We start from the raw sequence: 15,409 nt of genomic DNA, 5'->3' as shown, positions 1-15,409 counted from the left end.
CTGTACTTTGTGTTCATGAATTTAGAGCTGGACGGGACCAAAAAAGTCATTTATTTTTACCTTTTTTACAGATAAAGAAGTAGAGGTTTGTGACTTCTGAGTCCCTAACTTTCTCCCCTTTTTCCCCCTATTAAACTTTGATAACTTATGCCATTTTATTGGTGTAGCTGCTTGGTCCACTGATGGCAACCCCTTCGTACCTTAGCCATCTTTGTGAGTTTCCAGGGGAAACATGCATCAGCCAATGGTCAGCTTCTGGTGATGGGCCCCCCTCCACTTAACTAGACTGCTCCTTAGAAAATTAAACATACAGCCCATCACTGGCCCGTGTAGCAAGTGTTTCTACCTTAGTAAAATACAGAGGAGAACCTTGTTTTTTTTCTGACATGGCCTTATGTAGTCAGATCCAAGGTTACATCTCTGTCATGATGAAACATCAGTCTAGGACTTTAGCAGTGAAGATCTTTTTTTAATGATAGTCTCAGCAGTAGAAATTATGATGTTATATATATGTGGGATGATATTGATGATTAGGCATATATATTAATATATTATATAGACATTATATAGTTTGTATATATTGTATATTATAATAGATTTATGTATTATTGTAATATATTCTGTATTGTAAATGTGCATATGTAATATACAATGTATCTTGTAATATATAATATATATTATATCAATATGATATATATTATGTAGCTTGTCTATATTATATATTGTAATATATTTGTGTATTATTGTAATATGTAATATACAGTGTATATTATAACATAATATATCACACATATTAATATATGGCATAAATATACATTTATTATATATAGTGCATATACTATATATTGTATATAATATATGTTGTATATATGCTATACTCTAGAGTATATAACATTACATATATTAAGAGTAGAGGATATAATATCTATTGCATGTATGTTATAAAGTGTGTAAAGTATTGTATGCATGTTATAATAGTATATGACATTATATATGCTATTGAGTATATAACATTGTATATTTGTTGTAGGGTCTATAATATCTGTTGCCTATATGTTATACTGTATATAACATCTACGGCCTATATGTTACAGTGTATATAACATATACTGCATATCAGTTATAGCCTATATGTGCACATATAACATATATAATATTATATATCATCTATATGTTATAAGGCAGTGCATAATATTCATTTATTAAAATACCATTTCTGTCTGGTAGTATTTATGAGAAAGAACTTTGTGAAATAAAAAATTGTAGGGATTTTTAAAAATCATTTAGGACCAAGGTTACTATGTCAGCTTTTTTTTTTTTTTTCATTTTAGTCCTGATTTAATTATGTGTAAATTTTCTAATAAGGGATCAGGAAATAATTTCATCTACTCATAGGCTTACATGGGTTTCACTGAAGGATATTGAATAAAATGCCTTTTCAGAAATCTACTTATGTAAAAATGTGTACTATAGAGCATTCCAATTCTGTCACTTGATAAAGTCTTTCTTATACCTTTTCCTATGCTCCTTTTAGATTCATGGGTCCCTGTGGGTCTATTACAGTTGGATTTGGAATGAGATGTGACTCTTTCACTTAATATGTATGTTCTAGAGACAAATCTCTTAGCTTTTCTGAGCCTCAATTTCCCCATCCTTACAATGGAGATAAAAACACACTAACTCACAGTACTGTTATGAGGATTAAAAGGGATAACAGGCTAATTTACTTTATAATAGAAAATAAACAATTATTATTCCCTCTAAAGTAAAAAAAAAAGAAGAAATTAACTCTTTATAAAGAATTTACTGGTATCATTTGTTTTACACCATCTTCATTTCCAAAATAAACTGCCCTTTTCCCTTCATCAGAGATCCACCCATGTGCCAAAGAATGAAAATTAAAGAGAAAACAGTTCAGCAAAACTAATCAACCTACTAAGTTTGACAGTGTTCAATATTTATAATTCTCCACCTCTGTAGAGGAGGAAAATATAATTTTAAAGGATTTTTCAAGTTTCTGCCACCATAAAGAAGTTTTGATTTATCTATACTTTACTGCATTATCAGTCAGTCAACAGGTATTTATTTATTAAGTGTACATGTGTGGCAAGCACTAGTGATACAAGGAAAACAAACACATATATACAGTTCCTGCCCCAGAGGGGGCTCACATTCTAATGAGGGAGACCACATACAAATGTTGTACATACAAGATAAATACAAAGGAAGGTGAATGGAAGGCAATCTAGGAAGAAAGACAACAGTAGGAGGGACTGTGAAAACCTGCAGAAGGTGGGATTTGGGCTAAAAAAATTAAAAGAATCCAACAGTTGGAAGCATGGAGGCATGAAAGGATAGGTAGTAAAATAGGGACATACATTGGAAATATTCTAGGAACAGGAAAGCCAGTGTTGTTGGCTCAGAGAAATGGAAGTAGGGAGTAAAACATTCAGACTAGAAAGGTAAAAAGGGGCCCATGAAGAACTTTAAATGCCAAACAGAGTACATTTGGACCTGAGAGAATAGGAAGCCACTGGAGTTTATTGAATAAGAGGATAATATAGTCACACTTGTGCATTAGGAAAATCAATTGAATGGAGAAAGGATTGGTATGGGTCGAGAATCAAGGCTGGAAGACTCATTAAAAGGTTATTGCAGTACACTAGGGGAGAGATGATAAGGGCTTGTACTAGAGTAGAGTGATAGACACTGTCAAATAATAGCTAATGGCTAGCTTTTATATATCATTTTAATCTTTACATTTTAATGCTTTACCTATGTTAACTCATCTCATCAAAGGGTCAGAGACTCTAGAGAGGTCATGATGGCCAAAGTTTGAGAAGAGGCTGTTTCTTGGAGAAATAGATTTGTTTTTAGGCAGCAGGAAAGAAGTCAGTCTATGGGAAGGGACTGAAGATTTGAAAAAGTGGAAATGAAAGAGCAGGATAGTTTTCTGGAGAAGACAGGACAGGGTGGGATAACGGATGCCACTAAAGTGGGTTTTCTTGACAATGAAAAGTACTATCTCTTAAGGAGAAATGGGAGTGAAAGAGGAGACAGGGAGAAGTAAATCTGCATGATGTTAGATGAAGTAGAGGAATGAAGAGGGAGTGCTTACTTGCCAAACAGCCTCAAATTTTTCACTTAAATTTGAGGCAGAAGTCATTAGCAGAGAATAAAAGGAGGAATAAAAAGATTTGGGATCACTGCAGTGTTAAGTGGGAAAGTGAATTATTTGTTGCCATGAGGGCCTCCTTGAGGTAACTAAAATTTGTAGGGGACTCAGTTGCCATAGTTCAATGGGTTTTCCATTTTCATTAAGGGCAGTATAAATTTCGAATGACCACCCACCAAAATTTTTATCAGGCAAAAAATATCATGCTTTCCCACATATTCCACTACAGTAATTATATTGCTTCATATAGTCAAAAGAAACAGAAATAATGTGGCTACAAAACTAGATGACTAGAATTCTAGGTGTATTTATAATTTTTAGGGAGTTTTGTTATTGTTGTTGTTTTATACTTGACTACAGTACAATTTCCTATAATCTTAGCCCATGTGTTTCAAGTTGTTGGGACTACTAATTTGTTGTTTTTCAGTCATTTTCAGCCCTGTCTGACTCTGTGGCCCCATTTGAGGTTTTTTGGCAAAGATATTGGAGAGGTTTGCCATTTTCCTTATCCAGCTCATTTTACTAATGAGAAAACTGAGAAAACAAGGTTAAGGGTCACCCAGTTAAGGAATGTCTTGATGCCGGATTTGAACTCAGTCTTCCTGACTCCAAACCTGGCATTTTGTCTGCTGAGCCACCTAACTGTCCTTCTAATTTACTGGTTGGCTTATACCATTGTCTAAATTCCGCCAAGAGTAGATAGCACAATGCTGAAATATAACTTACAAATGCAAAATACACAGGACACTATAAAACACTTACCAGGATTATATCCCAGAGTCCTTGAAAATAGATTTCTAGCAGGGATTCCCTGCTGATAACAGATTAGATAATAGGACTATTGGGTCCCAAAATTAACACACTTTCCAAAATAAATCTTGACTGAGTAGATTTGCTTTAGAAGTTGATGAAAGTTGTTTTGTCCTTTAAAGAAAAAAACAAAGAAACAAACAATAGTTTGAACCAGAGACTTTTCCACCTCACCCCTTCTCTTTCCTAAATTCAGTTACTTCTCCATCCTGTCCAGATCTCCCACGTATTCTAGTCTGGAAATGGAAAGAAGGAAATTAGCAGTTGGGACTGTAAAAAAATAGGAGTGGGAAAAGTGTTATCTCTTCCCCTTGTGTAGCTCTTTTATCATAACCTTGTAGTGTTCCATGTTTAACATACTAACCTGATAGGAGAAGGCTAACTAGCTAACTTTAAATTATTTTGTGTAGAAATTTTGCATCGTGTGCTACTTTAAAAAAATTTAAGCCCTCACATAAACCCTTCTGATACTAGAAGTTTGAGTTTGGAGAGAGGGGAGGAGGAAAGACTCCAATGGGTTACTGAATAGAAAAGAGTTAGCCGCTCTTAAAATCTGAAAGGAAACCTGCTATGACTTTGAGCAAAGACAAACGTTCCATTGAAATAGCTTGATCTCCAGAAAATTCCACAAGAGAGGGACATAATAAAAGAATGGATGAGGAATAACATTTCAAGATTCCAAATTATATTATAAAATAATAATCATTAAAACTATTTGATGATTGTTTAAAAAATAGAAAAGTTAAGTCAGTTGAGAATCAGAAACAATTCAACTCTGTATCCCAGTGTACAGTAAATTTCAGAACAGAAATTTTCCTATTTGAAAGGAATTTCTGGAAGAACTGTAAAGCTATTTGGCAGAAATTAGGTTTACACAAGCATCTTACTCCCTATGTCACAAAAAGCTCAAAACAGATAACAATAACTGAATGTTAACGGTAAAACTATTAAAATTTTAGAAGGGAACTAGATCAAGTAGCTTTCAGTGCTGTGGTTATGGAGAAATTTCTTAACTAAGCAAGAACTTTCTTAATCACAGAAAAAAAATTTAATTGCATAAAATTTAAAAGCACTTGCATTAACGATTAGCACAGGTCATTAAAAAAAGAAGCCATAAGCTGGGAAAAATCTGAATCAAATATCTGATAAAGGTCTAATACCTGTAATATATGTAAGACACTAACACAAATACATAAGACCAAAAACTATTTCCTTCGCTGGATAGAGCTCTGGACTTGGAGTCAGGAAAACCTGAATTCAAATTTTACCTCAGACATTACTAGTCATGTGACTAGTGACCAGGCAAGTCATTTAACCCTGTTTGCCTCAGTTTTCTCATTTGTAAAAATGAGCTGGTGAATGAAATGGCAAACCACTCCAGTATCTTTGCCAGGAAAACCCCAAATGGGAACAGAAGAATGAGATACAACGGAAAACAACTGAACAACAACAGCAGAAGGGCAGATCTCTGGGAAGGGAAATAGGGCAAAATATATTGGGAAATATAAGTGGTGTAAAAACAAAAGTATCAATAAAATAATTTTAAAACATCCCTCATGGCTTTGCCTAGCTGGTTTGGTTAGAAGGCAAGAGAGTTAAGAGCAGAAACTGATTATCATTTTAATTTAATTAATGATGCCAACTGTCACATAAGGCATAAGGCTAGAGATGTAATTCTGGTATAAGGACTTGTTTAGGTTATTTTTTTTAATCATTTTTTTATTTTTTAGAAAATTTTTCCTTGGTTACATGATTCATATTCTTTCTCTCCCCCCAAACCATGCTCCCTACCCATAGCCAACATGCATTTCCACTGGTTTCTTCATGTGTCATTGATCAAGACCTATTTCCCTACTATTGATAGTTGTACTAGGGTGGTCTTTTAGAGTCTACATCCCAAGTCATATCCCCATCATCCCATGTGTTCAAGCAGTTATTTTCCACTCTGTTCAGGTTATTTCATGTTATTTTATTTCATTTTATTTTTTATTTAATAATTTTTATTTTTTAGAAAAGTTATCCATGGTTACATGATTCATGTTCTTACTTTCCGCTTCACCCCCCCGACCTCCTCCCCACCCCGCCATAGTTGATGCACATTTCCACTGGTTTTAACATGCATCGATTAAGACCTATTTTGAAATTGTCGATAATTGCATTGGTGTGGTCGTTTTAATTCTACATCCCCAATAATATCACCATCAGCCCATTTGTTCAAGCATTTGTTTTTCTTCTGTGTTTCCACTCCTTCAGTTCTTCCTCTGAATGTGGGTAGTTCTTTTCCATAAGTCCCTCAGAATTGTCCTGGGTCATTGCATTGCTGCTAGTACAGAAGTCCATTACATTCTATTTTACCACAGTGTATTGGTCTCTGTGTACAATGTTCTTCTGGCTCTGCTCCTTTCACTCTGCATCAATTCCTGGAGGTCTTTCCAGTTCACATGGAATTCCTCCAGTTTATTATTCCTTTGAGCACAATAGTATTCCATCACCAGCATATACCATAGTTTGTTCAGCCATTCCCCAATTGAAGGACATACCCTCCTTTTCCAGTGTTTTGCCACCACAAAAAGCATAGCTATAAATATTTTCGTACAAGTCTGTTTAAAAAGCATAGCTATAAATATTTTCGTACAAGTCTGTTTATCTATGAACTCTTTGGGGTACAAACCCAGCAATGGTATGGCTGGATCAAAGGGCAGACATTCTTTTATAGCCCTTTGAGCATACTTCCAAATTGCCATCCAGAATGGTTGTATCAGTTCACAACTCCACCAGCAGTGCATTAATGTCCCAATTTTGCCACATCCCCTTGAACATTACTCTCCCCTGCTATCATTTTAGCCAATCTGCTATGTGTGAGGTGATACCTCAGAGTTGTTTTGATTTGCATTTCTCTAATTATTAGAGATTTAGAACACTTTCTCATTTGCTTATTGATACTTTTGATTTCTTTATCTGAAAATTGACTATTCATGTCCCTTGCCCATTTATCGATTGGGGAATGGCTTGATTTTTTTATACAATTCATTTAATTCCTTGTATATTTGAGTGATTAGGCCCCTGTCAGAGTTTTTTGTTATAAAGATTTTATCCCAATTTGTTGTTTCTCTTCTGGTTTTGGTTGCATTGTTTTTGTTTGTACAAAAGCTTTTTTAATTTAATATAATCAAAATTATTTAATTTTTTCTAACTCTTGCTTGGTTTTAAAATCTTTCCTTTCCCAGAGATCTGACAAGTATACTATTCTGTGTTCACTTAACTTGTTTATAGTTTCCCTCTTTATATTCAAGTCATTCACCCATTCTGAATTTATCTTGGTGTAGGATGTGATTTAAACCTAATCTCTCCCATACTGTTTTCCAACTTTCCCAGCAGTTTTTGTCAATAGTGGATTTTTGTCCCAAAATTTGGGCTCTTTGGGTTTATCATACACTGTTTTATTGGCATCACTTACCCCAAGTCTATTCCTCTGATCCTCCCTTCTGTCTCTTAGCCAGTACCATACCATTTTGATGACCGCTGCTTTATAGTATAGTTTAATATCTGATACTGCTAGGCCACCTTCCTTCATGTTTTTTTTTTCATTATTTCCCTTGATATTCTTGATCTTTTGTTCTTCAAATTAACTTTGTTATAGTTTTTTCTAATTCAGTAAGGAAGTTTTTTTAGTAGTTTGATAGGTATGGCACTAAATAAGTAAATTAATTTGGGTAGAATGTTCATTTTTATTATGTTAGTTCATCCTACCCATGAGCAATCAATGTTTTTCCAATTGTTTAGAAGTATTTTGTAGTTATATTCGTGTAATTCCTGTGTTTGTTTTGGTAGATAGACTCCTAAGTATTTTATATTGTCTAGGGTGATCTTAAATGGTGTTTCTCTTTCTAACTCTTGCTGTTGTGATGTGTTGGAAATATATAGAAATGCTGATGATTTGTGTGCATTTATTTTGTCTCCTGCAACTTTGCTAAAGTTGTTGATTATTTCTAGTAGCTTTTTAGTTGATTCTCTAGGATTTTTTAAGTAGACTATCATATCATCTGCAAAGAGTGATAGCTTAGTCTCCTAATTGCCTATTTTAATACCTTCAATTTCTTTTTCTTCTCTAATTGCTACTGCTAGTGTTTCTAGTACAATGTTAAATAATAGAGGTGATGATGGGCATCCTTGTTTCACACCTGATCTTATTGGGAAGGCTTCTAATTTATCCCCATTGCATATGATGCTTCTTGATGGTTTCAGATATATACTGTTTATTATTTTTAGGAAAGGACCTTCTATTCCTATACTTTCTAACATTTTCAATAGGAATGGGTGTTGTATTTTGTCAAAGGCTTTTTCATTATTGAGATATTATTGAGATTATCATGTGATTTTTGTTTGTTAGCTTGTTTATATAGCCAATTATGTGGATGATTTTCCTAATGTTGAACCATCCTTGCATTCCTGGTATAAATCCCATCTGATCATGGTGGATAATCCTCTTGATCACTTGTTAGAATCTTTTTGCTAGTATTCTATTTAAGATTTTTGCATCTATGTTCATTAGGAAGATTGATCTATAGTTTTCTTTCTCTGTTTTTGATCTACCTGGCTTTGGAATCAGTACCATAGTTGTGTCATAAAAGGAATTTGGTAGGACTCCTTCTTTGCTTATTATGTCAAATAATTTGTATAGTATTGGGATTAGTTGTTCTTTGAATGTTTGATAGAATTCACTTGTGAATCCATCAGGCCCTGGTGATTTTTTCTTAAGGAGCTCTTTGATGGCTTTTTCAATTTCTTTTTCTGATATGGGATTATTTAAGTAATCTATTTCTTCAGCTGTTAAATTAGGTAATTTAAATTTTTGTAAATATTCATCCATATCACCTCGATTGCTATATTTATTGCCATATAATTGGGCAAAATAGTTTTTAATGATTGCCGTAATTTCCTCTTCATTATAGGTGAGACCTTTTCATCTTCAATACCGTTAATTTTGTTTTCTTCTTTCCTTTTTTTAAGATTGGCCAGTACTTTGTTTATTTTATCTGTTTTTTCAAAATACCAGCTTCTAGTCTTATTTATTAATTCAATAGTTCTTTTACTTTTGATTTTATTAATTTCTCCCTTCATTTGTTCACTTTCTAGTTTTTTAAGTTGCATGCCCAATTCATTAATCTCTGCCCTCCCTAATTTGTTAATATATGCACTCAAGGATATAAATTTCCCCAAGTACTACCTTAGCTGCATCCCACAGAGTTTGGTAGGATGTCTCATAATTGTCATTCTCTTCAATGAAATTGTTGATTGTTTCTATGATTTCTTCTTTAACTAACTGGTTTTGGAGAATCATATTTAATTTCCAATTAGGTTTTGGTTTGCCTCTCCATGTATTCTTACAAATAACTATTTTTATTGCATTATGATCTGATAAGGTTGAATTTATTATTTCTGCTTTTTTGCATGTTTGCCATGTTTCTGTGCCCTAGTATATGGTCTATCTTTGTGAATGTTCCATGTGCTGCTGAAAAGAAGGTGTATTCCTTTTTGTCCCTGTTTATTTTTCTCCATATATCTATTAACTCTAATTTTTCTAGGATTTCATTCACCTCTCTTATCTTTTTCGTATTTATTTTTTGGTTTGATTTATCTAGTTCTGATAGGGGAAGGTTGAGGTCACCCACTAGTATAGTTTTGCTATCTATTTTGTCCTTGAGCTCCACTAGCTTCTCCTTTAGAAATTTGGATGCTATGCCATTTGGTGCATACATGTTGAGTACTGATATTTCTTCATTGTTTATACTGCCTTTTATTAGGATGTAATTACCTTCCCTATTTCTTTTAACCAGATCTATTTTTACTTTGGCTCTGTCAGAGATCATGATGGCAACCCCTGCCTTCTTTTTCTCATTTGAAGCCCAAGAGATTTTTCTCCATCCTTTCATTTTTACTCTATGTATGTCTACCTGTCTCATGTGTGTTTCTTGTAGACAACATATGGTAGGATTTTGGTTTCTAATCCACTCTGATATTTGCTTCTGTTTTATGGGCGAGTTCATCCCATTCACATTCAGAGTTATAATTATCACTTGTGTATTTCCAGGCATTTTGATTCTCTCTCCTTGTCCTATCCTTTCTTCTTTCACTGTTTCCTTCTATACCAGTGTTTTGTTTTTAATCAGTTCCTACAATCCCCTCCCTTGTTGTACTTCCCTTTCTCCCCCCTCCCTTCTTATTCCCCTCTTATTTTTCTTTAAAGCTATGCTGCACTCCCCCCAAGCCCTCTCCCTCCCTAGTATTGTTTCCCTCCCCACCAGTCTGTTCATTACCTTTCTACTTTTCTATAGGGCACAAATCAATTCTCTGACCCAATGGATCTGATTGTTCTTCCCTCTTTAAGTTAATTTCAATGCACTTACGAATTAAGTATTTCCTTTCTCCAACCTCTTTACCCTTCCATTGTATTGGTCTTCTCCCATGTTCACCCCATGCACTTCTTTATGAAATATAAATTTACTCTATTTTGTCTGTTTTCCCCTTTCTCTTAATATTATCTCCTTTTTTTTACCTCTAGTTTTGTGTATATATATGTGTATATATATACACACACACATATATACATACATACATATATCTTGACATTTCATCATATACAATTTGTACCTGTTCCCTCTAATTATACTTCATCTATCTACCCTGTTGGTAATAACAATATTTAAGAGTTATCAATATCTTATTTTCTTATGGGGATATAAGTCAATTGAGGTTATTGGGTCCCTTAAAGAAAAGGTTTTTCATTTTTTGTTTTGTTTTGTTTCCCCCCACACACTCTCTTGATTACCTTATGGTGATTCTCTTGAGTTCTGTGTTTGAGCAACAAACTCTCTGCTTACGTCCGGTTTTTTCTTTATGAATGCTTGGAAGTCTTCGATTTTGTTGAGTGTCTAAACAGGCCTTGGCAGGCAAATAAATGCAGTGTTGAGTTTTCTCTTTCTCACTCACTATAGAAGAAAGGAGATGCTTCGGTAGTTTTCGAGTGTGCCATATTTATTCTGATTGACAGGCACAAAGCTACATAGTTTGTCATTCCCTCTTGGGGTGACAGCATGCTCAGGAAGTTTCAGGATACTGATGCTTCAGGATATAACATAGAAGAGTTATTTGTTTTTTGTCTCATTCTAAATATTCGCAGTTCAAGGCTCAGAGAGCCAACTTGGATTCTTCTGAAAATGATGCCCCTGGCAGCAATAATATTTGTAATCTTACAGTCTCTTTTCCTGCCTTGAAATGATAGATGGCTTAATCGACTCATGAAAACCATGCTGGCCCATATAAGTCTTTTTAACTAGTTTAACTTAGCTTGAAAAATCACAGTGCTAAAGGTGAAGTGAAACTCTGTGTGTGCGTGTCTCTGTGTCTGTGTGTCTCTCTGTCTCTCTCTCCCCTCTCTCCCTCCCTGCCTCTTTCTCTATCTTCTCTCTCCCTCTTTACCTTTTTCTCCCTCTTTCTCTCCCTTTCTCCCCTCTCTTTCCTCCCTCCTTCTCTCTCTCTCTCTCTCTCTCTCTCTCTCTCTCTCTCTCTCTCTCTCTCTCAATTTGGTTTTCTTGCCAGGACCCATGTCAAGGCTTCTAGTTTCTTCATATAACTCTCAATATACAATGCAATAGAGCATGACTTCTATGACACATTTAATACTCAAACTCCCAGCCTTGCTTAAAATGCAAATGGTAGCATGAAAAACAGAAAACACCAAAGAAAGACCTGTCTAAACAGGCCTTGGCAGCAAATAAATGCAGGGGAATTTAAATTATTAAAATCTTTCCCTTGCTCCCCCAGCAATTATTTAAGCTGTAGTTTTATTCTGGCAGCAATTTAGGATTTAAACACAGTCTGCTCTTGATTTGTTCTTGTGAATTACATAGCCTGTGGATTACCCAGGGTGGATGCTTAATCCCAGGCAGGCCTTCCCCTACCACCTGTTCCTGGGCTGCCTGCAGTTAGTGAGGAATGAGGCATTTGCAAGCTCATTTTGATATTAACCTGAGCCATACAGATTTAGGAAGGTAAATCTTTTTCCCAAAATAAAATTATATGATGATACAATCCAAAGTCAAATACAAATGACTTTTGAGTTTCACTCAATGTTTCTTCCTTCTGTTTGTAAAGGATATTTGAAAGTTGACATGATTTGGGGGGGGGGTGGGAGAGGGGACAGGAGGTATTTCCTTAAAAATATGAAAGCATAAATTTAATAAGTTCTTGGTGGTAGAGGGGAAGAGGGGATATATCAGAAGAATTTAATTATGCTTAACAGTTGTTCAGCAAAAATAATTCTGGATTGATTTTTTCTTGCATATTTTTACTGATCTATTGATCATTGTTGGTGTTTTGTCTTATTTTCTTTTGGGGAGGAAGCTGTGTTTTCCAGGAAGAACCAGCAGTTATATGGCTCTCGTTTGACAACATGCACCACCAGTGGCTTCTGTTAGCTGCGTGCTTTTGGGTGATTTTCATGTTTATGGTTGCCAGCAAGTTCATCACTTTGACCTTTAAAGACCCAGATGGTATGTATATTTAAGCACTGATTGAGTTTACTTAAATAAGCTAACTATAATGTTCCAATTAGATACTGTATCTTATGTCAGACATATAGTGGACAAGTCCCTAAATGGTTGCTGCAGATAGGTTTAATTATCTGTCATAACTGTAAATGTAATTTCCTGGAAACCTTTTGCATTTTATTGGAAGCCTTCCCTAAATCCCTCTAAATTGTAGCACCTTTCCTTCCATCTTAGAATCATTACTGTATATTGGTTCCAAGGCAGAAGAACAGCAAAGGCCAGGGTTGTACAAATGTGAAGTATCTAAGGCCAGATTTGAACCCAGGACCTCCCATTTTCTGGACCTATCTCTCAGTCCACTGAGCCCCTAGCTGCCACCTCAGTAACCATCTTTTGAATTCTTTTTGTATCCCCCTCACTTAGCCCAGTGCCTGGCACATGGTAGAGACTTAATAAATTTTAGTGGATCAACTGATCTCAACATGTTTGTACCTCTTGAAATATACACAGTGCCTTGCATAGAATAAACACTCAATAATTTTTTGTTGAATGAATTAATAAATTCATCATCAAATATTTATTTAAAACCTACCATGTGCCAGGCACTGTGCTAGGGCTTCAAATGTCACCCTCCCAAATGGGCCATTGTCCATTAAGACTAAGACTAAGACTGCACATTAAAGCACTTATAAGTTTTAGTGCCAAGAGCTTGAAGAGAATGAATAAAAGCTAAGGCAGAGTGTCAAGTGTGTCTTCATCTGTAAAATGGGAATAATAGCCCCTTCCCTGCCTCCCTCACCGGGTTATTAGAGGATCAATTGAGATCATGTCCATGAAAGCACTTTGAAGATCACAGTGTCCCCTGATAACTGTCATCTTCTAGCTGGAGGCCACTCTTCTTCTGCAGCGATGCTGAAATGATTCAGGATGAAAGGCATGAAGGAAACACGGCCCCGGCTTTAATGGAAGCGATGTAGGACACGGGTGACAGCTCTGATGCTTTTTGTATCTCACTTCAAACCTCCCCCTTTGGATGATAGCTTCATAGAGACCTCTGTGATTAAGAGCACCAAAGCCCTGGCCACCAGCGTCCCTTACAGACTATAAGAGTGTGAGGGGTGATTGACAAGTGGCTGATGGGCTTTTCCTTAGCCTAAATAGCCTCTCTCATGTCAGGTCAGTAGGGAGGTGAACGCTGATTGATGGTACCAACCCAACAAGGTCCCATCATCCCTCTTTTTTCCTTTTCTTTCCTAGTTGGGTGGAGGGGTGGTTGCACAGAAGGCAGTCCACTGGGAGAGAGGAGAGAAACACAGAGGTCAAGGGCAAGGGATGCAGAGGAGTGTCCCTGTGCCCACTGAGAAACACTGAGGCTTCCTGGGCTTATTAAACACACAGCGAGGTGCTTTTTGGAGTAAACTCTGCAGGCGCAGCCTCCAGGAGCATGTGAGAAAGTGTGCAAGATGGGCTCAGACATGCTAATGATAGATCTAGAGCTAAGAGAAACCCTAGAGTTTAATTCATCTAAACCTCTCCCCCTCTTTGATTTTATAGATGAAGGAACTGAGTCACCGAGAGATTAAATGACCTAAGATCACATAGGCAGTAAGCATATTATGACTCAGTCATTTGATCAAACTAGTATTTATTAAGACCCTACTACATGGTAGACACTGAGGATCCAAAGACAAAAAGGAAATATTCCCTACCCTCAAGGAACTTACATTCTGATGCAATATATTTTAACTTCACTTCAACAAACATTTGTTGTGTGGTTGCCCTATGTTAGATACTAGAAATTCAAAAATGAAAAATGATTCATGGAATTTATATATGTGTGTGTGTACATATATATATTTGAGTTCATACAATGTTCCCTTTTTCTCCCAAACCTTTGGGAGACTATAGATATAGATAGATAGATAGATAGAGGGGGGGGGACTTTGTATGAATACAAACAAATACAGTACTTGGTAGATTGAAATGAAGACAAAAAAGAGATGCAAACACTAGGAAAATTGGAGGAGAGAATTTCATGGAATATGTGTAAGTGTTAAAATTAATGGTTTGGCTACATATATGAAAATTAGAAATCTTTTATTTATAAAAGAGGTGAAAGTAGAGAAATACAAAAGGTTAGAAAAAGACATTAACCTATCTAACTAAATATTATTCCAGTGCTTGGCTCAGCCAGGACTTGTTAACCTTCAATCAGAATTAAACTATCTCCAGAAAACAGGAAGGGAAAACCAGCTTATCCACTCACCCAAGGCAATGACTGGAGCTGAAGGTGACTCCTGAGGCCTACTTTCTTCTTTGAGCTGCCCGACTTTCTTCTCAGAGTGACTCTCTTCTTGGAGTTCACTCTCTACTAGCCTCCTTCACCAGACTCCCTCCTCAGGGATTTCATGGCTTTTTTGGTGGTTTCCTGTCCCTTCCCCTTTTCATGGGGGCCAATCACAGTTTCTAAATTGTCTGAGTTCTCACCTTTGGAACCTCACCTTTCTGAGTGTGTGAACTTTTAAATTTCTGGCTTGTTCTCACCTACCATCAAGTAAGGTGTGAACTTACAGAGAACCAAGAATTCCCTTTCACATATGGCACCTGAGCTGAGCCTTGAACAGAAGGATTTCCATAGGGAGAGACAAAGATAGAATAAACTTCAAATATGGGGGATGGGAAGAGATCAAAGAATAGCCAGGAGTTCAGTTTGATGGAATCATTGAATGCTTCAAAGGGAGTCATGTGAAGTAAGGCTAGAAAATTAGTTTGGAGCTGCTTATCAGAGGGGATTAGAGGCTAGATCGGTTTATATATAAGTCGGAGGCCAGGTCTTAGGAAGACAATTTCATCACACAACTCCTTGGCTCACAAG

General features: G+C 35.9%; 1 protein-coding gene across 1 annotated transcript in view; it reads left to right on the top strand.

Annotated features, from left to right (window-relative positions):
• The first annotated feature begins 12,422 nt into the window (after nucleotides 1–12,422).
• The window catches only part of CHST10 (carbohydrate sulfotransferase 10), a 32,970-nt gene continuing 29,983 nt past the window's right edge, over nucleotides 12,423–15,409 (top strand). Inside the window, exon 1 of the mRNA XM_044667033.1 lies at nucleotides 12,423–12,537. Within this exon, the coding sequence (XP_044522968.1) occupies nucleotides 12,438–12,537 (100 nt within the window). The 5' untranslated portion in view covers nucleotides 12,423–12,437. The remainder of the gene's footprint in view (nucleotides 12,538–15,409) is intronic.

The sequence above is a fragment of the Gracilinanus agilis genome, chromosome 3 (assembly GCF_016433145.1).
Source record: "Gracilinanus agilis isolate LMUSP501 chromosome 3, AgileGrace, whole genome shotgun sequence".
Lineage (NCBI taxonomy): Eukaryota > Metazoa > Chordata > Mammalia > Didelphimorphia > Didelphidae > Gracilinanus > Gracilinanus agilis.
The sequence above is the reverse complement of the archived record's forward strand: the minus strand, read 5'-3'. Positions and strand labels throughout refer to the sequence as shown.